Genomic DNA, 27,749 nt, shown 5'->3' on the forward strand with positions numbered 1-27,749 from the left:
ATTCTATTGGATTATGCTGCTACAAGCTTACTTCTGAGACTCCTAAAGTGTTTTGTGGACTCAAACACTTCACCCACCCCTCTATCGGCATAGTGGTGAGTAGATAATGAGTGAAGTCAAATTTTTGGGTGAACTATCCCTTTAAACGACATTTACTACGTTCTAAAAGAGGTCTTAAAAACCATTACATTTGACTTAAAAATAGTGCAAGAACCCTGAGTTTGTTATCTTGAAAAGCTGCTTCCTACATGTACACAGGTAATAAAAAAACCAGGAGAAGACAGATGTTCTGCTCCTTCATTTAATCACAGCGTAAAGACCCTGAGACAAGCAGCTGGCAGTGTGTGACTCTCCTTTATTTTACATGATGAATGATCTTCTTTTCTCTCCTCTCGTTGTTATAATAGAAGTGTTTTGTCTTTGACACTGTAGAACTGACTATTAACCACCTCTGTTCAGAGATCTCACTCTAGTCCGAAAACACTGAAGACATAAATAGAAGCTACTACGACTGGTTGGATCCCTCCCAGCAGCTGCAGGCCCAAGGCTCCTCCTAGGGTTATGGAGGGAGGGGGGGAGAGAGAGAGAAGAGAGAGAGAGAGAGAGAGAGAGAGAGAGAGAGAGAGAGAGAGAGAGAGAGAGAGAATTTTTGAATTTTGAAACCAACTTTATTAGGAACTATTTTTTGACAACACACATTGAAACACCTAATAAATTATTTTAAATTACACATTTTGGCAATAAATAAATAAAAGAATCACACAAGATAATCAGCATAAACGAGTTCTCGAGTTGTCACAGAACATAAAACATCTTGGAAACACCACAGATCATTAAAAGAGTCCAGGTCACCTGCTGCTTTATAAAAACTAAAATCAACCAATAGTCTGGATCTAATCATGTTGACACAGACAGGGACCGACTCAATGTGGAGGTTCTCCTCTACCTTCCTCTTCCTGGTTATGTACACGGACATCTTAGCCTGCCCTAAAACAAAGTTTAAAAGCTGGCTTTGTCTTTTTGTTGGCGAGTGTATTTAAAACCATGAATAAAAACCTGCTTGTTAAAAACCTCTTTAAAACTGGTAAAAACAACTTGTAAAAACAGAAACGAATCAGAGAGACGGTGACACACAAAACAGTGAAAGATAGTTTCCTTTCTACCACAAAATGGGCATTTATCTTCCACTGTGTTCTTGATTATGGAGACAAAAGCGTTCACCGCCATGATGCCGTGGAGCAACCTCCACTGGAGGTCTCCATGTCTCTTACTCAGTGGAGGTTTATACAATGACCTCCACTGAGGTCCGGTTTCTTGGGCTACACCAAAATAGCTCCTCCAAGGAGTGTCAGTCCGTCCATTCAGTTTTTTAAGATTAAGTGTTTTTACCATTAGTCTATAGAGAGTTTTTCCCGAAGCTCCCTCCAGGGAGACCGGGCGAGCCAGCTGCACCAGAGGTCCAGAACAGTCTTTTACATCCAGTGCCAGGAAAGTGGTGGGGAAAGGGTCCTTCACATTTGGGGAAATCTTTAAAAGAGTTTAAAAGCAAGATGTCCTCATGGTGGCTCTGTGCAGCTCTTCCATTGTTATATCTGCGGCTAGCTCTGTGTTGTTACTCCTGCTTACCTGAGGGAGACCATTCAGAGAGCTGCCATGCACATCTGAATTACTTGACCACTCACTCTTAAAGAGGTCTCTATAGAAACCGGTAGCACACTTCCTGATCTCAGACGAGTCTGAGACTTCAGAGCCGCTACCCGTTCATAAACAGTGAATGGTCTTCCTTTGTCTATTTTTCTGCTCCAACCCAAAGAAGAACTGGGAGGGGGCATCCATCTGTGAGATGTTCATAAACCGGGACCTGACCAGAGCTCCCTGTGCTGAGACGCCCAGCAGGTTGGCTATAACCGACTGTTTGGACTTGAGGGAGTCTAAATGCCCTTGATTTCCTGTAGAAGCTACTAAAGACTGGAATTCTTCTACCTGTCTCTCCAGATCCCTCATAGTCCGGGTTAAATCTCTGCTGACATTGCGAGTGAACTGCTGGCAAAGTTGTTTGATTTGGGTTTTTCTAACGTCCCACCACTGCTGAATGCTACTGAAGGCAGGCCTGCTCTCTCTGTGGGAACCAAAACAACTTAAAAGCATTTCTAAAAGACTGGTTGTTTAAAAGGGCTGTGTTAAAATGCCAATAGGTGCTCTTTAAATGAACATTTTTGATAAAAACGGAGCAGGAGACTAAACAATGATCAGTAAAACCCACAGGCGGAATAAAACACCTTTTAAAAAATATTTAAATGGTGTTTAAAACAATACAGTCGATCCAGTCTGGCCAGGGATAAAACATTTTCTTTTGCATGGCTCCAGGTGTATTGTCTGTGATTACTGTTAAAAACCCTCCACACATCAGACAGCTCATGTCATTTGATTCAGTCTGAGACATGATGCGGGATGTGGCTCTAAGTGATTTCTGTCTAAAGTGGGATTTCCTGTGCAGTTAAAATCACCTCTTAAAAACATATAATCATCACCACTACAGGTTTTAACAGTATCATCTAAAATGTTTAAAAATGCCATCCTGTCCACCCCATTAGTGGGCGCATAGACATTTAAAAACACCAGCTTGACATTCTCATATTCAGTTTGAACCTTTAAAGGGGACATAGCATGCAAATTCCACTTTGTTAGTGCTTCTACAGGTTAATGTGGGTATCTGGCATGTCTACCAACCCAAAAACTCGGGGAAAAAAACACTCGCGCGTTTTGTTATGGTTCCTCTAAGTCAGAAATGTCATGCTTGAGTGACTCGATTGAGCTTCCTGGGTTTTGTGTCGTAACAAGGAACTGGAAGTCTCCCTACATGGTCTTGGCCCCCCCCCGTTTAAAATCATGGGGGGAGAGGGGGGAGGGGGGAGCTGGCTCATTCGCATTTAAAGGAACAGGCACTCAAAACAGGTCACTCTGTGGAGGGCTGTTTTAGACAGGGTAAAAAGGGTGCTGTTTTATATGATCCTTGTGGTATTTTGACCAAAGTATGTTACAGACATTTCATTAAGACCCCAAGGAACCATATCAACTTGTGGTAAAATGGGCATGCTATGTCCCCTTTAATAAAACACCTGAAATGATCTCTTCTACATTGAAGGAAAGTGGTAAAAAAACTCCTGGCAAAAACATCACATCTATTCTTTTAATATCCATGAGTTTAAAAACCGCAGCTCTTTTAAAATCAGCTCTGGCTCCGTTCACATTTAAAGTGCTGATTTTAAAATCACACATGGATGAAAGAAAAAGAAAAACAGTAAGAAAACAGGTCAGTAAAAAAGAAGAGTAAACAGACTTTTTAAAACTCGTCTTCATCGTTCAACATTTGGCCTTTTACTCTCAGCACGAGTTTCCTGAGTCTGTAAATCTCTTGATACGTTAAAACGCTCGTCGCTGCCTGTTTTTCTTGTGAGCGGTTTGGAGGACTTGAAAAACAGTTTGAGGTCAGAGAAGTGGTCCTCCACCGAGGGGAGCCTCTGGCCTTTAGTGTTTTCTAAAAAGGTTTTGATGTCAGAGGGGGAGTACAGACCGTGCGCGTCTTCCTGAGAGGAGAGATCGCTCCCCTGGCTGGGCTTCACCCCGCGGCTTGCCTTGCAGGCTTTGGCCTCGCTGTGCCCAGACCCTGAGTTCTTTCTCTTCTGTGTTATTTTTAACAGTTCATCATCACTCATGTCTTCGTCCAGCTCCTCACTCAACATCATTTCAACACTGCTTTTTAACTGATTCTCCTCAGTTTCATTCTTTTCGCTCACTTCATTCATGGTTATGTCTTTTTCAATTGACTCTGGCTACCTGCCTGTTCAGAGACATTGTTTACGGGGGGTCATCCCCCCTGGACACCCACCTCTGGGAGCGGAGTCTCCGGAGCTTCGGAGGCTCCTGAACTACCTCAGTCTCCGGAGCCCCCCCCCCCTCCACCAGAGGAGCGGGAGGCTCTGCAGGCGGAGCCCCGCCAGCAGCAGCCTCGGGCTGGGCTGCTCGCGGAAGCTCCCCGACAGTGGCAGCGGGAGCTGTGGCAGCTGCCGCAGCCGGAGCTACCGCTGCCAGCCGCTGCGCTCCACCCTTCACCGGGCAGGTGCCCCTCCTCCCCGCACTCAAAACACTTCATCGTCTCTGATGAAACAAATACCATATAATTAAACCCCTCTATTTTAAAGGAGAAGGACAGGTTCAGATCCCTGGTGTTGTCTTTGAGGACGATAAACACCTGCCTTCGATGACTAACAACATGTTTTAGTTTGGGGGATTTACTCCCAAGAGACACCATCTTGATCTGGGACAAAATCTGACTAATTGCGTAAATGATAACAAGTTTAAACATGGTAGAAGCAGTAGTATTAAAATGAGTGTTTTGCGTACATTAATGGTTTACACTAGGGGTCTTCAACGTTTTTCAGGCCAAGGACCCCCAAACTGATGGAGAGATAGAGCAGGGACCCCCTACTATATATATTGTATAAAATTGTGTTTTATATTAAACTGGGCCTAGTGCCATGTATAAACATAGCTACCCTGTTATTGTGCATTCAATACTAAGCTATTCAAATAATACACAGGTTCATATATTCATGTTTTTATTTTAAACATGTGCAAGGTACAGGGTGGTCATGCCACTGCCATTTATAAACATACATTTTATTATTATTTATTATATCGCTAGTTTAGATAATATAGAGGTTTGAAATTAAGCATAATTATCACTTGATGGACAGGTGACATCAACGTTAGCTCGTCACTCCCGGATCTGGTCTGTGGTCTGCTCGGCTTCACCTGAGCTAACAGGCTAATCCCCATCACTGAATATGACCCGAGTCTGTGGAGAAGTTTTTTCAGTCAGATATCAGATGGATAATATGATTTGTTGTTCAGCTGGTTGTCCTGAAGGAGAAGTCGAAGACGTCTGTGCTCCAGTTTCTTTGGTAAGTAAAATGTAGTATTTTATTTATGTGTTAGTAGTGATGAGCAGGTATCAGTGTCTCTCTACCTGGCTGATTAGCTTAGCTCCACTAGCCTTCAGGCAAGATACCAGCAGTAAAGACGATGCTAACAGGAGCGTATGATTGTTCACTACAGTTATTAAACCGACAGAACACTGAAATGAACAGGTCCACAGGGCAGAGAGAAACTTTTGAGTTTATGGTGATAAATCCTTTAAACTGAAGGCGACTGTGCGTGTTTGGAGAATAAGCTCCAGCATGTTAGAAATCTGATGTTATGCAAAGTTGTTTAGCTTGCCAACCTAGTTGGCTTGACTGTACATTAATGTGAGTAAATGAAGCGAACCCTGCGAGCTAGTTCAGGCAGCCAACTCGAGCTGAGCTGCTCCAATCATGTGACATGTACATCATGTGACATACCTCACTCTCCACAACCATCTATAATACACACCCACCTTATTAGGCAGCCTATTTAAACAGAGAGAAATTTCCCACCACCCCCTTCGCTGGCACTGCTGCTGCAGTATTGCTACCAGTTGCTTCAGCTTCTCAGCTGTTGACCAAGTGATCGTTGTGCCTCCGTGGGTCATTTGTCTCTCTCAATCTGAATGAGTCCGAGTCCTCCGGCGAAGAAGTTTGCCTTATTCCCGAAACTTGGGCTCAATCCTTCGAGATTCACTTAGAGTGTGAATCGGATGTCCAGCGTCTGCACCATAGCTCCAACAAACCTCTCGGCTGTGCACCACATCTTGGAAGAGCTGTGCACCCGCAACGTTAATTCATAAGGTCTGAACCACGAGGAAGTTTTCAACTACTTCTTGACTCAAGACAAATCTGCTCCTTTCCCGGCTCCTTTCCCGTGCGGCAACAATTCCTGATTCCCATTGGAATCAAATTCTAGCAGGTAATCTGTTTATTATTGTTATTCTGGAAACATTCAATTATTTGATATAATGTCATATGTATGTTCTGTTTATTTAAAATAAATAAAGGACTTCATAGCTCAGTGGTTCTTAACCTTATTGGAGGTACTGAACCCTGCAAGCTTCATCAGTGCATTCACCGAAACCTTCGTAATTGGAAAAATAAAATATGATTTCTTCAAAACATAGGTATATATTTTATTAGTGTTTCACCAATGGTGTGTGGTTTGCCCTGCTTTGCGATCAGGTACGCAACTTCGTACGATGCTGTGAGGATCGGTTTGTCGATGGGTACAAAGCCGAGAACAGGCAGAGTAGCCTTTTCAACGAACCCCTGGGGTTCGATCGAACCCAGCTTAAGAACCACTGTCATAGCTGATAATCATGGAACATGCAGCCCCGGCACTGCAGAAGCATTACTGAGACAATGATTTACAAGAGCCATGAACACTTTTAAAAGAATATAAACAATAGACATTGAGGTTAAGGCTCTGTTTTATTTAGATTATGAATATAATACATATAAAAACTGTTGGTAGAGCAATAAGCACCGTAATGAAGGACTGATTTATGCAGTGTACCCCAAGCAAGAAAAATATACTTTATTTTACTGTATATAATTTGTCTTTAACCTCTCGCGTACGTACTGTCTGGTGTTGTAGTCGTGATGTTGGTACATATAAATAAATGAAAATGAATCACAATACAAATAAATAAATAAAATCTTCAAGTTCAAACCACAGCCTTCACCCATGATGGAGATAAATAAATGAATAATCAGTCTTTAATATAAAAAGAAATATTAACAATGCAACATTTATCCTGATAATTATCAATATTGTCAAACAAGAATGTTAATGATGATAATAATATTAATAGTAAGGATACTGATATATCTATCTTGGTCCTTTCTTTCGGTCTTGTTTTCTAGCCCCGCAGCTATGAATATTCAGAAAATATATAAATATTTTTATAATATAGACTACATTCCGTAATCTAACTGCTCCTAATCAGACGGCAGTTTACAGTGCATAAAACCCTAACCCATTCCGTCCGTGGTTCTTTTCTCCCACTCTACCCCTCTCCGTCCAAGAACTGCACTGTAAGAACTTTCCACCTCAAAATCTCAGCCTTCTAAATCCAGCTTTTTCTTCTCTATATCATCCTTAAAGGGCCCATATTGTGAAAAAAAAAATTCTGGGCTTTTACTATCTGTAATTACTTGAAGGGGGTCAGTAGGGACCCTCAAAGTATGAAAACAGTCACTCAGCAGACTTTTTCACTCAGTCCATTCTAAGAAACATGTTATATCCACCGTATGAGTCATATTGGTTCGCACGCGTCAATCAGCCCAACCCAGCTGGTACCAGTACAGGCTCCGAACCCACAACCCCCGCTCCCCACCACCCGAACGAGACACAAAGCAGACATGTTGCTGACCTAGCAGCTTGTTAGCTACCAAAGGCTAACCACAACAAACAACCCTGAAGAAACACTGCAGCATGGAGGGAAACCCTGCAGCGTGGAGGGATGCAAGGAACAGAATGTGTGTTGAAATGTTCGATCTTTAAGGGGGGAGGTGTTACAACCCTGAGGTTGTGTTCTTTGAACGTGCTGTTATCTACTGTGCCTGTGGTGTGGATCTCTCCCTCCCTCCCTCTCTCTCTCTCTCTCCCTCTCTCTCTGCTGTGATGCTTGGGTGTGATGTGTTTCAGGTGTGTCTGGCTCCACGAGTGACTGAGAAGATGAGTGACTGAGTGTGTAGGTGTGTTTCCAGGGAGCTGATTGGTTCCAGCCTCCAAGCTTGAAGGATAAAAGGACGGCTCCCCCCAGCTCCTGCGGTCTCTCCTTTTGCCACTGCGAGCTAGACCTCCAGCCGGAATCACCTTGTGAAGCATTGTAAAAACTGTTCTTTGTGTACCAGCCTGGTTTTGGTAGGGGTGGGTAGCACTTTTGTTTAAGCCATGTTTTCTCCTGTTTCTGGTCCTATTTTTTCGAGGTACAAGTACCTTTAAATGCAAAAAAAGCCTTGACGCATAAGAATGTGTTTTCCTCATCTGTGTCCCATGATGGGGCAGTTGTAGGGGAAAGACAAAAATCACCCCGGAGTCCCAGGCGCCAGTCGCCAATTTCCCGTGATAAGCGTGCTTGTTTCTACTGCCATGAAAGTGGACATTTTATCGCTGATTGTCCGGTGTTAAAAAAGAAGGAACAGATTAAGAGGTCAGAGAGACCCTCCGCTATCGGGCTGATTCAAACAGTGCCTAGGGTAGCTCATATGGTAGCTCAGATAGAACAGGAGGATGAAATTGATGCTGACTTTAAACCGTTCGTCTCAGATGGTTATGTGTTTATGCCCGAGGGGGGAGCTAGCCCTGTGCCCGTTAAAATATTACGAGATACCGGTGCGAAACATTCTCTCATTCGTGCTGGTGTGCTACCTTTTTCGAAGCAAATGTACTGTGGCTCAGATATACTGGTATGGGGTGTTAAAATGAGTGTTTTACGTGTGCCTCTTCATACTATGCAGCTGTCCTCTCCTATTGTGTCTGGCCTTGTGAGAGTTGGTTTGCGATCCCAGTTGCCAATACAGGGGGTTGACTTAATTCTCGGGAATGATGTTGCGGGAGTAAAAGTGTTCCCCTCCCCCGAAGTTGTTGAAAACCCCACCGTGGTTACATGTGACTAACCCTCCATTTTCCCTGCGTGCGCAGTTACGCGTGCCAGGGCTCGTAAACTAGGTGATGTGGTGTATCTTTCTGATACTTTCATGGGTAGATAGTTCTGTTTTGGGTGACACCCCAACAACAAGAACAACATTGGAAAACACGTATGACCACATGTTGACGGCTCCAGATTTGTCTTTGTCCGTGGACAAAGTAGAACTAATTAAGGCCCAACAGAGTGACTGTACCTTAGTAAGTAGTTTGTCTGCAGCTTCAGAAAACAGAAGGGAGAGGTCTGGCACTTACTTCTTTGAGGATGGTGTCCTCATGCGGAGGTGGTCTTCTGGGCCTGACAGTGACCACAATACAATCCGACAACTAGTTCTGCCAACTCCCTTTCGTGTTCAAGTGTTGAGTTTAGCCCATGATCATAGTCTGTCAGGACATTTGGGCATTTGCAAAACATATCGGCGCATCCTCAGGTATATTTTCTGGCCGGGATTAAAATCCGAAGTGGCAGCGTTTTGCTGATCATGTCATATTTGCCAGGTAGCGGGAAAACCTAACCAAAGGATCCCTCGTGCTCCCTTACACCCTATCCCTGTAATGGGAGAACCGTTTGAACACATCTTTATTGATTGTGTAGGACCACTTCCAAAAACCTAAATCTGGCAACCAGTATATCCTCACTATGATGTGTGCTGCCACTTGCTATCCTGAAGCTGTGCCCTTACGCACAATAAAGGCCAAGGCTATTATAAAAGCACTAGTGACATTTTGTACCACATTTGGCATACCTAAGCATATCCAAAGTGACCAAGGCTCCAACTTTATGTCAAAGATCTTTGCTCAGGTAATGTCCCAGTTGTCTGTTAAGCATCATACTTCCAGTGCTTATCACCCTGAGAGCCAAGGGGCGCTGGAGAGATTTCACCAAACATTAAAGTCCATGCTGCGCAAGTACTGTCTCGAGTCCAGTAGGGAATGGGATGAGGGCCTGCCACTGCTGCTGTTTGCTGTGCGTGAAACCACACAAGAATCCCTGGGTTTTAGTCCAGCTGATCTTGTTTTCGGACACACAGTGCGCGGTCCATTGCGTTTACTCAGGGAAAAGTGGCTGGCTGACAAACCAAATGTGACTTACAACATTCTAGATTATGTCAGCTCTTTCAAAGAGAAGTTGTACCATGCTTGTGAAACAGCTCGACAGTCTCTTGCCTCTGTTCAGTCCAAGATGAAAAACAGATATGACCAGGAAACTGTGTTGAGAAAGTTCCAGCCTAGTGATAAGGTTCTGGTTTTGTCACCAGTTAGTGGTTCTGGCCTGCAGGCTAAATTTTACTATGTCGTGGACCACCATTTGAGTGACACTAATTATGTGATTAAAACCCTGATCGAATCAAGAAATCCAGAGTATGTCACATAAACATGTTAAAACATTATTTCTCACGCAACACCAATCTGTCCCCCATAGTCCCTGTTTCTGTGGTTGGGGTGCCACCCCCCAGCAGGGAAGAGGATGAAGTGATTGAGGGACGAGTTTCAGTTCCCTGTGCTCGCCTGAAGAATTCTGAAATTTTGTCCAAATTGGATGAGTTTCTGTCACATTTGGCTGAGCCAGCTTGTGACGATGTGGTAAGGCGTATTCATAGTTATTCTAACATTTTTGGTGATATCCCCACACAGACCCATGTCCTTTGTCATGATATTGATGTTGGTGAGCACCAACCCATAAAACAACATGCTTACAGAGTGAACCCTACCAAACGAGCGATAATGCAGCAGGAAGTTGAGTATCTCCTCCAGAATGGATTTGCTGTGCCTAGCTCCAGTGCGTGGAGTTCTCCATCCTTGTTGGTGCCAAAATCTGATCAAAGTTTCGGATTTTGTAATGACTTTAGAAGGCTTAATGCTATCACCAAACCAGATTCTTTTCCACTGCCTCGGATTGAGGACTGTATTGATCGTGTGGGATCTGCAAAATTTGTAACAAAACTTGACCTGCTTAAGGGGTATTGGCAGGTGCCCCTGACTCCTTGCGCCTCAGAAATATCTGCGTTTGTGACACCAGAAATGTTTTTGCAGTATACAGTAATGCCTTTTGGCCTCAGGAACGCCCCTGCAACATTTCAGCGACTTATGTCGCAGGTGCTCTCTAGGGTTTCAGATTGCGAGGTATACCTAGACGATGTTGTTGCCTACTCCTCTACTTGGGCTGAGCATGTGGCAATCCTGAGATTTTTAGCCATTTCAGTAATGCTTCCCTAACACTGAATCTAACAATGTGTGACTTTGGTAAAGCAGTGGTGACATATTTGGGTAAGACAGTAGGACAAGGTCAGGTGTGTCCACTAAATGTAAAAGTACAGGCAATTGTAGATTTCCCAGTGCCCAAGACCCGGCGGGAACTTACAAGTTTTTTAGGGATGTGTGGGTACTATCGTGGATTTTGCAGAAACTTTGCTGATATTGTTGCTCCCCTCACTACCCTGTCCAATCCCTTTAAACCCTATGTGTGGACTTCTTGTTGTCAGGAAGCTCTGGAATCTGCTAAGGCTCTTCTCTGTAGCGCACCTGTTCTTTCCTCCCCAGACTTTCTACGACCCTTCAAACTTGAGGTTGATGCCAGTGGTCACGGGGCTGGGGTGGTGCTGCTGCAAGAGGATGTTAATGATGTGGATCACCTGGTCTGTTTCTTCTCTAAGAAGTTCAACAAACATCAACTGAATTACAGTACAATTGAGAAGGAAGCGTTAGCTTTACTCCTAGCCCTTCAACACTTCGAGGTCTATGTCGGTTCCACTCCGCTGCCTGTGGTTGTGGCCACAACCCCTTAGTATTCCTGTCCCAAATGCGTAACAACAACCAGCGTTTAATGCGTTGGTCTCTGCTATTGCAGGACTTTAATATTGAAATTCGGCATAAGAAAGGGAAAGATAATGTTATAGCTGATGCCCTTTCGCGTTCCGGTGACCTGTGAAATCAAACATTTCTTTGGGGGAGAAATGTTCGATCTTTAAGGGGGGAGGTGTTACAACCCTGAGGTTGTGTTCTTTGGTGAACGTGCTGTTATCTACTGTGCCTGTGGTGTGGATCTCTCTCTCCCTCCCTCCCTCTCTCTCTCCCTCTCTCTCTGCTGTGATGCTTGGGTGTGATGTGTTTCAGGTGTGTCTGGCTCCACGAGTGACTGAGAAGATGAGTGACTGAGTGTGTAGGTGTGTTTCCAGGGAGCTGATTGGTTCCAGCCTCCAAGCTTGAAGGATAAGAGGACGGCTCCCCCCAGCTCCTGCGGTCTCTCCTTTTGCCACTGCGAGCTAGACCTCCAGCCGGAATCATCTTGTGAAGCATTGTAAAAACTGTTCTTTGTGTACCAGCCTGGTTTTGGTAGGGGTGGGTAGCACTTTTGTTTAAGCCATGTTTTCTCCTGTTTCTGGTTGAGGAGTTAGGTCAGTACCATGTCTTTTTGTTTCTTTAATTTGAGTAGGGAAGTTTAGGTTGTTCGCCTTAGAGTTGTTTTCGTTTATTGTTTTGCTGTTAGCCCACCCTGAAGCAATATGAAGCACCCTGAACCATATACTGTAAGTGCTACTAAATCGCAATTATTATTTTTTTATTCAAGGTATAGTCGGAAGAGATGTGTTTTTAGTTTTTTAGATGTGTAGACTTTCTGCTGTCCTGATGTCGTTGGGGAGCTCGCTCCACCATTTAGGAGCCAGGACAGCAAACAGTTGTGATTTTGTTGAGTGTTTAACTTGCAGTGAGGGAGCAACAAGCCGATTGGCAGATGCAGAGCGGAGTGAACGGGCTGGGGTGTAAGGTTTGATCATGTCCTGGATGTAGACTGGACCCGATCCGTTCACAGCACGGTACGCAAGTACCAATGTTTTGAAACGGATGCGGGCAGCCACTGGTAACCAGTGAAGGGAGCGGAGGAGCGGAGTAGTGTGAGTGAATTTAGGTAGGTTAAAGACCAGTCGAGCTGCTGCATTCTGGATGAGCTGCAGAGGTCGGATGGCACTAGCAGGTAGACCTGCCAGGAGGGAGTTACAATAGTCTAGGCATGAGATGACCAGAGCCTGGACTAGAACCTGCGCTGCCTTCTGAGTGAAGAGGGGACGTATATATCATCTTAGGGGTACCAATACCTCAAATTAAATCCCAGAAAGGTGTAAAATATTGGGCCTTTAAAGTGGCAGGTATCATTTTCATATACATTTTCGTGTTAAACATTATATTTACAAGAAATAAATAAGAATTTGTATAAATAATTACTTTAATTCCTCAAAGCATTTTGTTCTATTCCTTTCGATGAAATTGCCGTGAGTTGTCGGGAAAGGCATGATATTACAGATGCCTTCTAAGTCATGTCACTTTCCCCTGAAAATGATGCTATTTTGGTATAAATATTGTTCACATATGTTGCCAGAGTAGCCCTTGCTTCTTCATCACCCTCTCAGATATGCTAAGCTAGTTTCTCTTGAACTCTTTGGATGACTTCCTATTTATTGACCTTGTTTCGTCCCCCTGCAGCATCTTCATAGTTAAAAGCCTTGTACCTCTTTGAGAGCAATCTCCATGCCCTTCCACAATTTGGAGTCTCGATAGTCAAGCATCTCTGTCAGACAAGTTGTCAAGCATCAGAGCAGATATTAAATCCCGGTTTGTTGCGGCTATTGTCACTACAAGAGAGTCTGCATATTCCCACAGTTTTCTGATCCAGCCCCTTCTTTTGGTTTTGGGGGATTCTTCATTAATGTCTGGCCAACCAAACACGATGGTCTTTACCCCATGGTCTTCATCCGATTCCTACAGTGCTGTAAATGGATCAAGAACAAATTACTTTGTCATGCGTCAATGCTGCTACAATAGAAATAATCTATAAAGCCATTGATACGATGATGGAAGCAGTCTTGCCAGAAATCTGCCAAGGACATTCTCATTTAATCCTCTACATGACCTTACCCTCTCTAATCTTAGAAGAACATTTCCAAGCACTTAAAGACTGATATATCTTGTCAAGACTTCTGAATTATCATTGCTAAGAATAATACTGCTTTCTGTTATTTCTCCCCTATGATGAAACACTTGCATCGTTCTCCAACCCTTGCTCACTAACAATGGTTGAAAACCCATGACGAGATCTCCTTAAAGCTTCGCCAGAGCTGCGGCCTAACACCTGAACACTATTCCACGCACTCCCTAAGAAGTGGCACAGCTAAGACTGTAGCTCTCCATTATCCATGCTAACCATGCTATGTCAGACACCACAAGAAGGAATATTGACTGTCAAACATCATCAGTTGCTGCACCCTTGATGCTTTAATTTTTACTCTCCGTTGCTTAATTCCATTGTTGCATGACAGAGCCCGGAGACCCCTGCATCTCCGCGGCTGGGGCAGTCGCAGGCATGCTTCGGCGCGCCATCCCCCCCCCCCCAAGTGCAGACGCTTTTGTGAAACCCGTCTTCTGGTGCTGATCTTCCTTCCCACCTCTTCCACTCCTTCCACCTGGAAGGGAAGCCTCTCGTCGGGCCTCACATGAGCCGAGCGTGGCTGCCGGTGGACAAACTCCTGTCTTCACGCTGCCCGCGTTACACATGCGTCAGGCTCCGGCGCAATGGGATGAGCGTTGTGTGAGGGCTGCGGGTGGTCGAGGGGGCTCCGTCGCCAGGGGTGACGACACAAGGCGAACGAAGCCAAGAGATTCGCTGCACCCTTGTCGCGGCATATATCGCACTCCTGTCCGTCCTGGGAGAGGGATTCCTCATATCCCGTATAAAACTAGTCCTACGTTTCATTTAGCTGACGCTTTTATCCAAAGCGACTTACAATAAGTTCATTCAACCATGAGGGTACAAACCCAGAACAACAAGAATCAAGAATGTACAACTTTCTTCAAGAAAGCAAAACTACAAAGTGCTATATGTAAGTGCTACTAAAGCGCTACTTTAAAAAAAAATATTATTCAAGGTATAGTCGGAAGATATGTGTTTTTAGTTTGTGGCGGAAGATGTGTAGACTTTCTGCTGTCCGGATGTCGTTGGGGAGCTCGTTCCACCATTTAGGAGCCAGGACAGCAAACAGTCGGGATTTTGTTGATCGGGTAGCTCGCAGTGAGGGAGCAACAAGCCGATTGGCAGATGCAAATCGGAGTGGACGGGCTGGGGTGTAAGGTTTGACCATGTTCTGGATGTAGACTAGACCGTCCAGTCTACATCCAGAACATGGTCAAACCTTGTCCAGTCTGGTCTATAATTAACTAAAACATCTGCGTCAGGAATGGGCTTTTTAAGCAGAGATTTAATTACTGTTACCTTAAAAGTCTGCTGTATGTAGCTGGCTGATACTATATATTTATCTGATTTCATATGGAACTGTTAATTAAAGGAAACACTTCCTTAAAAAGTCTAGTTGGGATAGTGTCTAACAGACATGTTGAATTTGTTGATCATGCTAAATGATGTATTTGTTGTTGAAGTCAGGTCGGAAAGTCCTGACAGGAACTAGAAGAAGAGATCATATTGTAACGTCCCCACTTTAGAGACGACACAAGACTTATTTCCTAACCCTTATTTCCAGCTTTATTCAAGAACACTCTCCTTATCTATCGCTCCGACACTCATCACATGTAACACTTGTCTCTCCATACTCTGGTTCCTCCTTCACCCCTGACCCGACAACAAACCCTGTCTCCCAGCCAATGAGAGCCTGCCATCTCACACAACGTCTCCACAGCCATTGGTCTAGAACTGTCACGTGCCCCACCCTGACCTGTTCACTGACAGGACATTTCAGTACTTCATTAACAAACATTGTAACTCAGCTGAACATACCGTAAGTCATAAACAACAACCACATAGCAGTCAACCAGAGCATGAACTACCTGTCCGTTACAATATTATTCTGTCTTTGCTTAACTCACATACAAAGCCCTTAATGACATTCCCTATCATAACACACTCATAGCACCCTATTATCCCAATAGCTCACTTTGCTCACTAAATGCAGGCTCATTTGTAGTTCTTAGAGTTCGTAAGAATGGTTGCACAAGTTTTCGTATTTTAACCTCTCTGTTATTGTTTGTAAGTTTACTCAAAAACTTTTAGTTATTGTGTACTCTGCTAACATATTTCTGATGCGTGACTTATGTAGGGACTCCACTTATGTACACAATTGACCAGAGCATTTTGTTGTTGTCTCTTTTTGTGACTAAAGAGGAAAACAAAAAAAGTCACCTCACTGTTGAGCTCGTGGAAACGTCAATGCAAATCATAAATATTGGGGCAAAATTCCAATGAGTTGTGAAAAAAGGAAACATAAAGACAACTGTAAATTTAAAGAGTTTTAATTGATACATTCTTCACCATTAATACCATGACAGATTAACACAAAATAATTTTCCATTCGTATTGTGACAGCTGTCAAGTGACTTACTATAGCAGTTTTAAGTTAGCCTAATTAAAATCAGATTTTTTTTCACAACATTTGAAATAATATTGATATAATGCTAAAAAAGTATAATTGCGCTCACCTGTAATGAATACATACTGTTGATTCCAGCTCAGTTAGATGGAGTAGTGACTATAGATATTGTTGACAATGTATAACATTTTAATGACATATGCTGATACTTTAGCTTGTGTAAACAAATTAAGTAATAAATTAATAATTTTTATCTTTCCACCATTACAGGTCTGTTGTATATGAGTTTTAAAACACTTGCATAAGTATCAGTTGATTGGCAGTGCCCCCCTGAATAATATCTTTTCTTTAATTCTGCCATTGCGGGTGTTATCAATTTGTCTCAAACTGTCAAAATGAACCATCAATAAAAACATTTGCTTGAACAATCTCAGCAACTGAAAGAGCAGAAAGAGCGGAAAGAGCTTCAGGAAACTCATTGAAGCTTTTAGTTTCAAACAAAGCAAAGCATATTATTTATGTTTTAAGGTGAAGGGGAATTTGTTGTTATCATTATTATTATTATTATTATTATTTGATAAATATCCCTGCATGTTTAGAACATTCAAAATAATATTTTAGATATATATATTGCCTTTTTGATTGAGGCCCAATCCCATTTCACCCCTTCTCCCTACCCCTACCCCTTGTTTTCGAGGGTTATCTTGCCCCTTGAAACGGAGTCACAAGGGGTAGTGGTTGAAATCTTCCCCTACGAATTGGGACAGCCCTTCAAGAAGCCGTTACATCATCAGTAGTCGTCCAGAAAACCTGACATGTCATCAGTAGTCGATGCAAAAATACGGGATTATCATGCAAAAAAAGATCACTATGCTAACGCTAGTATGGTAACGCTAGCGCGATCGCAATAATTTTTTTAAGGTTGTTGTGAAAAAAGTGACCATAATACATTGAAATGACATAAAACTAAGATATTACAATCATTATCGTAATTTTTAAATGTGAAATGGGTGAAATGGGATTGGGGCTAAGAGTGTCTTGCCGCACATACATGGGCACTATAGATTGTTACTTAGAGCCTGGCCAGAAAATATAAGATTTACAACATGACAACAGGAGGAGATCAAGGGTCAGAATTCCTGTCCCATTGTTGGTAGTCCCTTGCTACCCATGTTAGACTGGAAAATGTAAATGTAATTTTTATATGTTGGACATTTTGTGTGTTCTCTATATTGTCAAAGATTAAGAATCACATTTAATTTAATTTTATATACATTATTTACATCTATGTAATCTATGTTGTCTATGTATATGTAGGTAGATTGTTCCTCTACTTTTCAAGTTGATATTGAAAGACTACTAAGAGTTGAATAAAGACTGCATGTGGAAAACAATAAAATGGGAGTAAGAAGGTTAAGGAAAGGATTGACCAATAAGCAAAGGGGCAAGGGAACTGTGTTGATGAAGCAGGGTTTATTTGAAGGAAGCGCGGACCCGACGCCCCTTCAGAGGCTGAGTGGGTCTGTAATTGTCCTCCATGCAGCATGGAGCTTCACCTTCCCCAGTGAAGAGAAGGCTGCGGAACTTGGCCATCTGATGAGAAAGGAGAGAAAAGGAAAAAAGACAGAAAGATTGTTAAAGGTTTCACTAAATGATTTTAATGACCAAAATGATTCACAAAGATTTTATAGTTACATCAAAATTGTTAAATAATAATAATAATCAGTCAAATCCATCTTTCACATTATTGTGAGTTATTTTATGGCAAATAATATTCACAAAAAAATACAACTAAATTAGCCCTGAAAATCCATGTGATAAAATAATCAGGCCCTGGAATATTTACACAAAATTATAATATGTGTATTATTAATGTGGGCAACCATGGATAGCAGGTCATCCACTAACCAGAAGCTCAGCGATTCACTCCCAGTCTTCCCCAGTCCGCGTGGTGAAGTGTCCTTGGGCAAGATACTGAACCCAAACTGATGTTATATTGTGCGAGTGATATGAAATATAGAAACTGCTGCACATAGATGTACTGTATGAATGGGTCTGTGAATGGGTGAATGACAAAACTGTAGTGCAAAGTGTTTTGAGTGGTCATCAAAACTAGAAAAGGGGGGCGGCGTATAGCTCACCTGGTAGAGCTGCCGCCCCATTGATGCTAGGCCTCACCCATAGCGGGCCGGGTTCGAGTCCGACCTGCGGCCCTGTGTTGCATGTCTTCCCCCACTCTCAGTCTGCCCTCCTTCACAGCCTACTCTCTCTGTCCTCTCCAAATAAAATAATAAAAAATGTAAAAATAGATAATAAAAAATAAAAAAAGGAACTAGAAAAGCACTGTACAAATACAGACTATTTCAATATAAAGTTTTTAAAATAGTCAGTACCGGTAAATTCTGATATAAGTTATTAGGAGTAGCTGAAATATAATGCAGAAAAGTGGTATAGATATGGATGTATGAATTACAAAACATTTATCTTTTTACTTTTGCATTTCAAATTCTGCCTACAATTGAAAGGCAAAGTTCATACCAATATATAAATAAATTGGTTAAATCACCACTAATATTCAAAAGAAGGTTGCTGTTAGGTGGCTTTGCCCCCCACGCCCTTTCAGTCTTTTCAGGAGCTTCGTGCCCTCTGTCGTTGCAGCACTACATAAATCACCCCGGTGAATTGTGACTTATCTGAACATGTTTTATATTTCATTCTGATGTTCAGTAGGTTGCCTCTGTTTGGTGGGTTGCTAAAATGTGTCCTTTTGTGTTGACAGTACTGAAATGACTGTGAAAACAAATTTCCCCCAGGGGACAATAAAGTCTAAAGTATAAGATGATGTGCAGCACTTTCTCTCAATCATACATCAATCATACACTGCCGACACAGCTGTCAGGGATAATTTGGGGTTCAGTATCTTACCCAAGGACACTTCAGCAAGTGGAATGGGGAAGACAGGGATTGAATCGCTGAGCTTCTGGTTATTGGATAACCCGCTTTATCTCCTTAGACACAGCCGCCCACCCCTACTTCATCCCTCCTCTAATCTCTGACAGGCTGCAGACTATGGCTCCAAATGACAATGCATCATTGCAGCATTCATATGTGGGATATTTTGGCTTCATTTCTGGGTAGGGGAGGAGGTGCAGATGCATCAACCAGCTTTATATGCAGTCTATGGTCTGGATCTTCCATATTCATCTGCTTCAGTTCCACATAAAAAGTTTTTGAAATTGGAGATACATTAAGGTGCATATTGAAAAGATGATAGTAGTTTGACAATGTAGCTAATGATAAAACTAATAGGGTAATGTAAGTTTAGTTTTATATAGCCTTCAGCGATACATATATTTAGACTTGAAGCGGATTAGTGTGTGGCATACACTGTGTATGATTTACAAAGGGTAAACTGGCTACATCCACACTAATACATTTTCGTTTTTTTAAATTATCTCCATCCAGATGAACATTTTAGCCTATAAACATACAATGGGCATGGCATGGGTATGCACATGGCAGTGTACAGATTATATTTGTAGTTAGTTACTTAGTTACAGAAAATATATGAATGAGGAATAGCAGTGACGAAAAGTAAGACCAAGTGTTACTTTGCTGGGACAGACAACGAGGTGGAAGTTTTACTGATAGTAAGTCATGGTAAGGCTTTGCATTGACTGCAGGTAGGTGAGTCTTGACTGAGGACAACCAATCTGAAGTCAACATGTGTATCAATGTCATAATTCTCAAAAGTCTTCTTTTGCCCATCCAGACTTATTAATTTGTCCATTCAAACTTAATGCAACGCCAGAGTATTCAAACTAAACAGATCCATACTGTTTCAAAAAGTGGGGGCTTAAAAATGTCATAGTGTGACCGCAAGGCCTAAATGTAGCCACATTGATGAGGTTTAAAACACATTAATGTTGAAGTAGTTTCTGTCTGACACATGGACATTTTTTCCATTGCTATAGAATAGTGTCTCAAGTGTAAATGGGGTACGAAGTGTGTGTTGATGAAACATTCCCATGAGCCCTTCTATTCTCAGTGGAAAACAGGTCGACAATACAACAGGTTTCACTCTACTGCTGCTGCAGAGTCTCTGGGACTGACGGAAGCCATGACGACTTGGATGATGTAATATAGCTAGTTGAGCTCCACTTTATCTTCAGAACAGTGCTATGCAGGGCAGCCATGTCACACCCTCTTGCTGTAGTGACTATCTCTCATGTGCACATGTTGGTACAAAACACAGCCCTCCGGACACTGAAACAAGTCTCATACTCTATATAGAAAAATTAAGCTCTAAAGTGTCCAACTACTAAAACAGATTACTGATTACAGACAGTAATCACAAGAGGTGTGTGTACATACTGTATGTGTTCCTGTACTTACACCTTGGTAAGGACCATTTTAAGCATAGACCCTACAAAGTGAGAACATTTTTGGGAAGTGAGGACATTTTGACCGCTTCTCACTTTTCCAAAGGGCTGTTTGAGGGTTAAGACTTGATTTTAGGGTTAGGGTTAGGCATCTAGTTTCGATGGTTATGGTGGGGGCTAGGGAGTCCATTATGCCAGTGAGTTTCCTCACTAAGAGAGAAGTACAAACGTGTGTGTCTGTGTGTAATATGACAAAACCAGCATTGTGGTGTAAATAACAGCTCATCTGGGAGCCATTTAGCCTTTAGCCAGCTAGTGAGCTTGGATTTGAATTCCCTCAGCAGGCTCAGTTAGTAATGCTGGCAGTTCTCTGTCACTCCTCTGTGACAGTCACATATAGTCACATTTTATTTTGGGAGGGTAAACTGAAGTAAAAGCTCATTACCCACCCATTTAGGGTGTGACCTTGGTAATTATGTAAATAAAATCTGCCCCTGGAGATAAAGGGTGTAATCTAAGTGAAACACAAGATACTCAAGGATCAGACCCACCCAGGACAAAACCATGAAGTTGCATGTTAGACCTTCAGAATGTTCGAACCAACAGTCTTACTCCTTACACATGAAAACACTACATGGAATGCCTGAATTGTTGAAGTGCGACACTTCATGCCTCTTTTCATTTTAAGTGGAACCCTTACAGCTTCCACTGGAGAATTGAAAAGCTGTCTTACCAGACTTATCTAACTGAAGCAGCATGTCCAACCTGCATACAAGCAGGGTGCCAAGTTTATTTATTCAGTACTTCCAGAAACTGTGCACATATCTGTGCACAAACTGTACTATACCTGCGATGAAACATACAGTACATACCCATTTTCGTTCAGTCCAGCATGTTATTTTTCTAGCATTTGGTTTCACTCTATTTAAGGCATTGGTTGTCATGTTTTTTTAAATGCAAAAGCCAGAATGGACAGAACAGCTCAGAAGGTTATGACTCTCTATGCAATTTTTGTGTAATGCATTTCAACAATGTATTCCCATACAGTTTGATGCAATTTGCTACTACGGATGTTTACAGTTTAAAACTTGTGATAGTCCCCATTTTAAAAACTTTTGATAGTCCCCTCATTTACCTTCCATTATGCTACAAACTGCTTATTCTAACCAATGCTGTAAATACTCTTTTATCTTTCTGATGTTCTCCATTACACGGGGTATCTATTGCACTTCTGTCCTTTCTGGGAGAGGGATCCCTCACATGTGGCTCTCTCGGAGGTTTCTACGTTCTTTTTACCCTGTTAAAAGGTTGGTTTTTTTTGTAGTTTTTCCTTACTCTTGTTGAGGGTTAAGGGCAGAGGATGTCACACCTTGTTAAAGCCCTATGAGACAAATTGTGATTTGTGAATATCGGCTATACAAACAAAATTGTATTGATTGATTTTAAGAACGCATAATCATCATTTTTTTTAAATTAACCATTGTTCTTTTCTTTACTGTCACCATAGAAACTTATTTAAATGAACTGTTTGATGTTAAAGAAGAGCAAAATACAACCTCAGTTATGAATATCACCAGTAATCAGCAGTGACAACATATTTTTGATATTGACCGCTGCCACATTTATCTGTCTAACTCGCAGGAAGATACAGTTGCCCTACTTTCAGTTCAGTTATGTACTGGATATGAGTGTCTTAATTTTCTGTGCAGGACCTTTCTCTGACAATGTTTTTTTTTCTTTCTGATTTAGATTTTATGTCTGTGAAGGGAGAATGTGAAGCAAGTTAATTAATTACTTGTGCAGAGCTGACACTGATTGGCTCCCTGAGGACGTTCCAGGTGACACTCTCCAACAGGGGGGGTGTGGTCAGAGAGCCATCGTAGGTCCAATAATCCAGAGAAACTGGTAGAAGAGTCTTTGCGTCAAAGTTAGCAAACGTAGTCTGCTTTCCCTGTAAGTGTCGGGGAAGAGGGGCAGAAGAGAGGGAATGAGTGGGAGAAGAAAAAGGAATGACCAAGAGAATCAAGTTGATACCCTTCTTACCACCTGTGAACACATCGAAATTTAACAAATATGTTAATGGGATGGGGAAGTTTTGTTTTTACCTTTGTCTTAATGGCATCCAAAGCATCCAAAACTTTCTGAAGTCTGGGGTTGGCAGCTCCAATCTAAAGGAACGCACGCATGCACACACACACACACACACACACACACACGTCATTAAATTTCATTTCATTTATAGTACTTTTTTGACAGACTGATGGTTTGTTGGTGAATCACCTTGAGAAAGACCCCTACTACAGCAAGTCCATCAGGCTGGCTGGCTGCCTCTCCAAAGCTTGGGTACTTTGTGTTCCAGTGCACCAGATGAAGCTGATTAGAAAAAGAAGCAAAGTTAGACTTAAATATTCAGACAGTGGTCTACAGAGACAGCTCATTTCTATTTAGGCAGATATGTTTACACACAATAACTATATTGTTTAAGCACCTGCACATTTGATTAATGTGTTATGTCCAATGGCACTTAGTGTTTAAAGGCTTTTCACAATGAAAGGAATTCAATTATATTGAGGGCATACTGACTCATTTACCATTTGCTCATTAGCCTTAAAGTCACATTTGAATAAATTGGAACTAAAAATACTACTGTCAACCAATTAATTACCCAATGCAATCTGTCAGTGTAAAAGGTAAACTCTCAAATTATCAGAAAAATCATTCATTATTTACTTGAGTGTCTGTAATGTCTTTAATGGTAGCTGTTTCCCTGCATCTCAGTCCTCTTTCAATCCCTGTGATGCTGTGACTTAATAACAGATTTGCTTATTTTTCCTTTTTACAAAGCCTCTTGACAATGACAAAACAGTGCCACCGTTAACCTCATTCCGTGGACAGAGGACCTCTGCATGAAGTTGTTGTAAGCATCATTACATTTTTGTTCAGGTAACTCAGGAAGCTCCAGTAGCTTCAGTACCTCACAGGGAAAGTTGATGCCATTGACAGTGTGCTCAGAGCCTCTGTCATCACTGGCTCCCCAGTGAAAATGAAACTGTCTCAGACGGTACGTTCCAGAAATGGGGCCTCCAGTCAAGGCTGGTCAGGAAGAAACAACAGACTCTTTAGAGATGCACAATAATATACAGATTTGATATAAATATCTAAGTAAGTCAATATTAACCTGCACATTATCAAAACCTTCAGTAATAATATGTCATGACTCTATGACTCTACTGATTATATTTGTTTATGATGTATTTAAGTGCAATACTAAACAGATGTTTAAGTCCATTCTTTGTATGTCCTACCATGATGGTTATTCAAAAACATGATTTTCTTCTGTTTATTACTAGAGAGCACCACTTGTTTTTCTATAGCTTTAATTTTAAGCTTGGACCAAAAACAATGCAACAGTGCACAATGTACATTTTCTTTCATAAATAATAATGAAAGTACTTTATGTAATTTAATAATTCACACCGATGAGCTTTTCATGACTTGTGCTGGTGAATGATTGTTAAATAAACAGTCTCAGTACAGCAGGGTGAGGCAGTGCAAATGTCCTGTTGACCTCCAGATAATGAAACAAGGGTGATTAGGGTCATGACATCCTCACTGACACTCTTATCTGCTACAGTTCATACAGCAAGCGTTGAGGCATAAAAAAGACCGCTAGATATAGTTAAATGGAAATATGTATATATACAACTATAAAAATGATTTAACTACAAGAAAACTAAGATTAATACAGTGGATGAGTACATGCATAAACATCTTCTGAGCTGTGCTTACTTGAGCTGTCTAAGTCATCCACAAAATCCACCTGGAAGGAGTGTCCGTTGTTGAGAATACCCTTGGCGTTCAAGGGGTCATAGTTGAGTTTCAGAGCCCTCAAAGAGGAGTCATATTGGGCCTCCTTGGGTACAATGTTGATAGGAGACTGTCTGGGCCCGTTGGCCACAGGAAAATCTTTTCCCCATTTGTCAGGTCCTACAAGTACATTTCCAAATCAAAAATGTGTGATACCACAGATTAAAAATAATAATCCTTTAATAGTAATGATTTATTTTTCTTGCAAAGGAGTTTAATATTTATATATTCAACTCAAAAGCAATACCATAATGCAAGAACACTCACTAAAATTATGTATAAAGTATTAATGGGCTAATCAAGTAAAGTACTTGGGAGTCCTTATTATGCTTTTGGCACAGATGTGGGTTGTCCTTAGTTTTGCTTTGGCCCTTATTTTATCACAACCAATTCTCAGATCCTTTACATGACACCTCAATCAGATAATTAGAATCCATAATCAATTAATTGTAAAGTTTCCACATGAACCATTTTGCAAGCTCTACTTACTGTTAGTTTTGTGGGGTAAAACCATAGTCCACATTCAAAAAATGAGTGAGTGTGTTTGTGAAATATACAGGGTTAACACTACCTGAACTCCACCCAATGCCATTTCCCATTCCACATGCCGAAGTGTCCTTGGGCAAGATACTGAACCCCCGAAATTGCTCCTCATAGAGAAAGTGCTGCAAATAGATGCACTGTACAAATGTGTGTGAATGGGTGAATGGCAAAACTGTAGTGTAAAGCACTTTGAGTAGTCATCAAGACTACAAAAAGGGTGAATTTGGGTAATGTGGGACACCTAAACTCCAGTCTGTTTATTTCATGTTCTAACAAAATCTAGTCAACAGGACTTTTACTACAAGTTACAGCATGCTGACAGCATAATGAATCATTTAAGTAAATGGGATTTCCTGAAGTAAAAAAAAAGATCAACTAAAGAGTTGTAGCATATGGTCTGCAATTGTCAGAAAGGAGTTAATGGTAAAAAACAGTCTGTCGCTGCCTGTTTAAACTGATAACTAGCACATATTCAGTTAGCTCTCGAGGACAGAGAAAAGGAAGCCTTGCCGAAACTATAAAATTAATTTAAAACTGTTATTGTTGCTTGCCGTTGATTGCATTTTAATTGATTTATTAAAAATGTGATATACCTTTAACAGAATGTTTTAAATTAATTGTGTAGTTTCCTTTATTTAGGCTAGGCTTATTTATGAAACAAAAAATACTTTTACATGTTATTATTAATTAATGACATTTCTATGAATAATATACATTTTCTTATTCATTTTCTTATTTATTTTTTCCTAATGCTTTAAAAAAATTGGTAATATTGATCTGGGCATGCATATAATAACGGGATTTAGGCATTTTTTAAAAGCCTAATACAAGTATCCCAGATTACCGAATGACTTGTCCCAGATTATCTAGATACTCAGGCAGAATTTTTGTTTTTGGCATGAAGAACACTAAAAGCTGTGCCATGTATCCTCTGAGTATGACATCTACATTCTTTCTTCTGGAGTGGTTAGAACACATCTAAAGTATTACAGAAATGTATAATTTGTTGATCTAATGTGTAAAACAGATCTCAGAATAAGTCGTAGAAGTCAAAATGGTAAAAGAAATTCCTGATTACCCAAAATCACCCTAAATACAGACCATTTACCATTTGCTGAAATGTTCAATGAACTGCTAACCCCACTGTGAAGTTTAAGTAAGCTAATTATATCTGGTTAATACCAGATTAGTGACTGCAGAATACACACATATGCAACTGGGAAACTGGGTTCAGAGTGTGGAACCATATTTTTTACATATTACACAGACACCTAAACATCCAGAAGGCTACATCAAAAACAGATGAATGCTGTGAGATTCTCACCATTAGTTGCACCGTATCCCCATACATGAGACATGGCTGCTCGTATTGTACTTTATCCTCACAATAAAACAGAATGATTAATAAAAGTCAGGCCGATGGAGGACTGTGGTGATCTGGTCAAGACAGAAACTGACAGAAACCCAATGAAATTCTGCTGCTGGCCTTTATATAGGCTCTCTTGGTCCTCATAGCAGTGGGCTTGGCTTTACAGTTTTTCATCTGTATCAGGAGAGCAGTGCAACCAGGGGCATCAGCTGCACAGTAAAACATCCGGGGCTGAGCCCAGAGCCTTGGGGTGTGGTGAGGGTGTGGGGGTTGTTATCCCAAAATGTAGATTACATTATTTTGGCCCTAGTTGTTTTGTTAATAAACGTATTTATACACTAAACAAGCCTATTTTGTTCTCCACTTAAGAGAAGAACATATGCACCCCAAAATATACATGATAACTCCTCTTCTGCAATGTCACAAATACTGTAAATCTCAAACATATTTTTTTTTATTTCACATGTAAGCACTTGTACTTTAGTATTTCCACTTCATGCTACTTTATACTTATACTCTGATTCATTGCAGAGAGTATTATTGTATTTTTAGTCCATTACATTTATGTGAGTTATTTTAGTTCCTTTAAAATGAAGATTATATAAATAGATAAATAGATAATATAACAGCTAATAATAATCCAAGCAAAAACAATAGGGTCCTTGCACTGTCAGTGCTTGGGCCCTAACTAGACTTGCAAGCAAGTGTGAGCGGGCCCATGCTTGGCGACACCAGAGAAGTGTCGCGACCGCGCCAAGGCTCCTGTGTCCCGGCCAACACACCCACTAAGAGGCACTCGCATGGGACTCGACGGGAAGGATATAAGAGTGTGTCCCTGCTTCCATTGGGTGGCACTGGAGAATGCTTGCTGATTATGTCTCATAATCCAGCTACAAGGTCTGGAGTCTGCTGTGAAAAAGTCAGGTTATTCCAATGAAAGTTGAACCAGAGGTACTACTTCCAGTTGGTGGCGTTTTTGAACCACTCTGCCTCAGCTGCCCAATATTGTCTTTGGGGTGTGTTCATGTCGTGACTCTCATTGTACATGTCAAGTTTGAGGCAGAATTGAGCATATGCAGCTGACGTTACAACCACTTCCTCTACATGGTGTTCCATCGAAGGTCAGGCCATACCATTGAGTGTAAAGGCTTGCACCTCACAACATGGTGTCACCAGTGTCTCAAGGCTTCCCCCCCTAGCACACTAATGAAAGTTGTAATATTTAAATAACACTCTCCACACTGAATAAATAGAAACTAAATGTACTTGACGGATAATTAGAGGTAAATAATTAACCGATAAGTTAATTAATTAATATAGATTGGTCCTACCTAATTTACTATAATATTTAGACTTGTCTTTTTTCATAAGTAGTATTTTTTTATACACATTACATATATTTTTAACTTAATAAATAGACAGTTTTTACTGATTGGCGCACTACTCCAAAGGGATGGTGGGATTGTTTTAATAAACGTCCCTTTTCTTAAATATTCTCCTCTTATTGGCCACCCAAACTAGAAATTATGAGAAATTTACCATGCCAAGAGGCACCTCGCTTAATTAAGATCATTTTAAAATAGGTAATTTCAAACT

At 41.3% G+C, this 27,749-nt stretch overlaps 2 protein-coding genes across 5 annotated transcripts in view; one reads left to right on the forward strand and one right to left on the reverse strand.

Moving 5' to 3' along the window:
* The window catches only part of LOC118123436 (methyltransferase-like protein 22), a 640,601-nt gene that overhangs the window by 510,842 nt on the left and 102,010 nt on the right, over positions 1-27,749 (forward strand). The gene's annotated exons all lie outside the window — the stretch shown is intronic.
* Positions 15,900-26,264, reverse strand: LOC118123437 (carbonic anhydrase). 3 transcript variants are annotated; one of them, XM_035180821.2, is made up of 8 exons: positions 26,109-26,264; positions 24,164-24,361; positions 23,349-23,467; positions 22,655-22,747; positions 22,480-22,542; positions 22,170-22,325; positions 18,134-18,268; positions 15,900-17,585 (listed from the first exon to the last, which is right to left on the reverse strand). In XM_035180821.2, the coding sequence occupies exons 1-7, from the start codon at positions 26,140-26,142 to the stop codon at positions 18,167-18,169; spliced, it is 765 nt and encodes a 254-aa protein (XP_035036712.1). In that variant the 5' UTR covers positions 26,143-26,264; the 3' UTR covers positions 15,900-17,585; positions 18,134-18,166. The 3 variants fall into 3 exon arrangements, with proteins under 3 accessions (XP_035036712.1, XP_035036711.1, XP_035036713.1); XM_035180820.2 differs by lacking the exon at positions 18,134-18,268; XM_035180822.1 differs by lacking the exons at positions 15,900-17,585; positions 18,134-18,268 and adding an exon at positions 21,710-21,755.

This window comes from Hippoglossus stenolepis, chromosome 16 (genome assembly GCF_022539355.2).
Source record: "Hippoglossus stenolepis isolate QCI-W04-F060 chromosome 16, HSTE1.2, whole genome shotgun sequence".
Taxonomy (NCBI): domain Eukaryota; kingdom Metazoa; phylum Chordata; class Actinopteri; order Pleuronectiformes; family Pleuronectidae; genus Hippoglossus; species Hippoglossus stenolepis.

Bases quoted from the DNA above. Each gene is read 5' to 3' on its own strand.
- LOC118123437 (XM_035180820.2), bottom strand. From the start codon at position 26,142: ATGTCTCATGTATGGGGATACGGTGCAACTAATG. The intron at 24,362-26,108 runs GTGAGAATCTCA...ATGTACTTGTAG, and splicing joins GGGATACGGTGCAACTAATG to GACCTGACAAATGGGGAAAA. The intron at 22,748-23,348 runs GTACTGAAGCTA...TTTTCTAATCAG, and splicing joins GCATCAACTTTCCCTGTGAG to CTTCATCTGGTGCACTGGAA.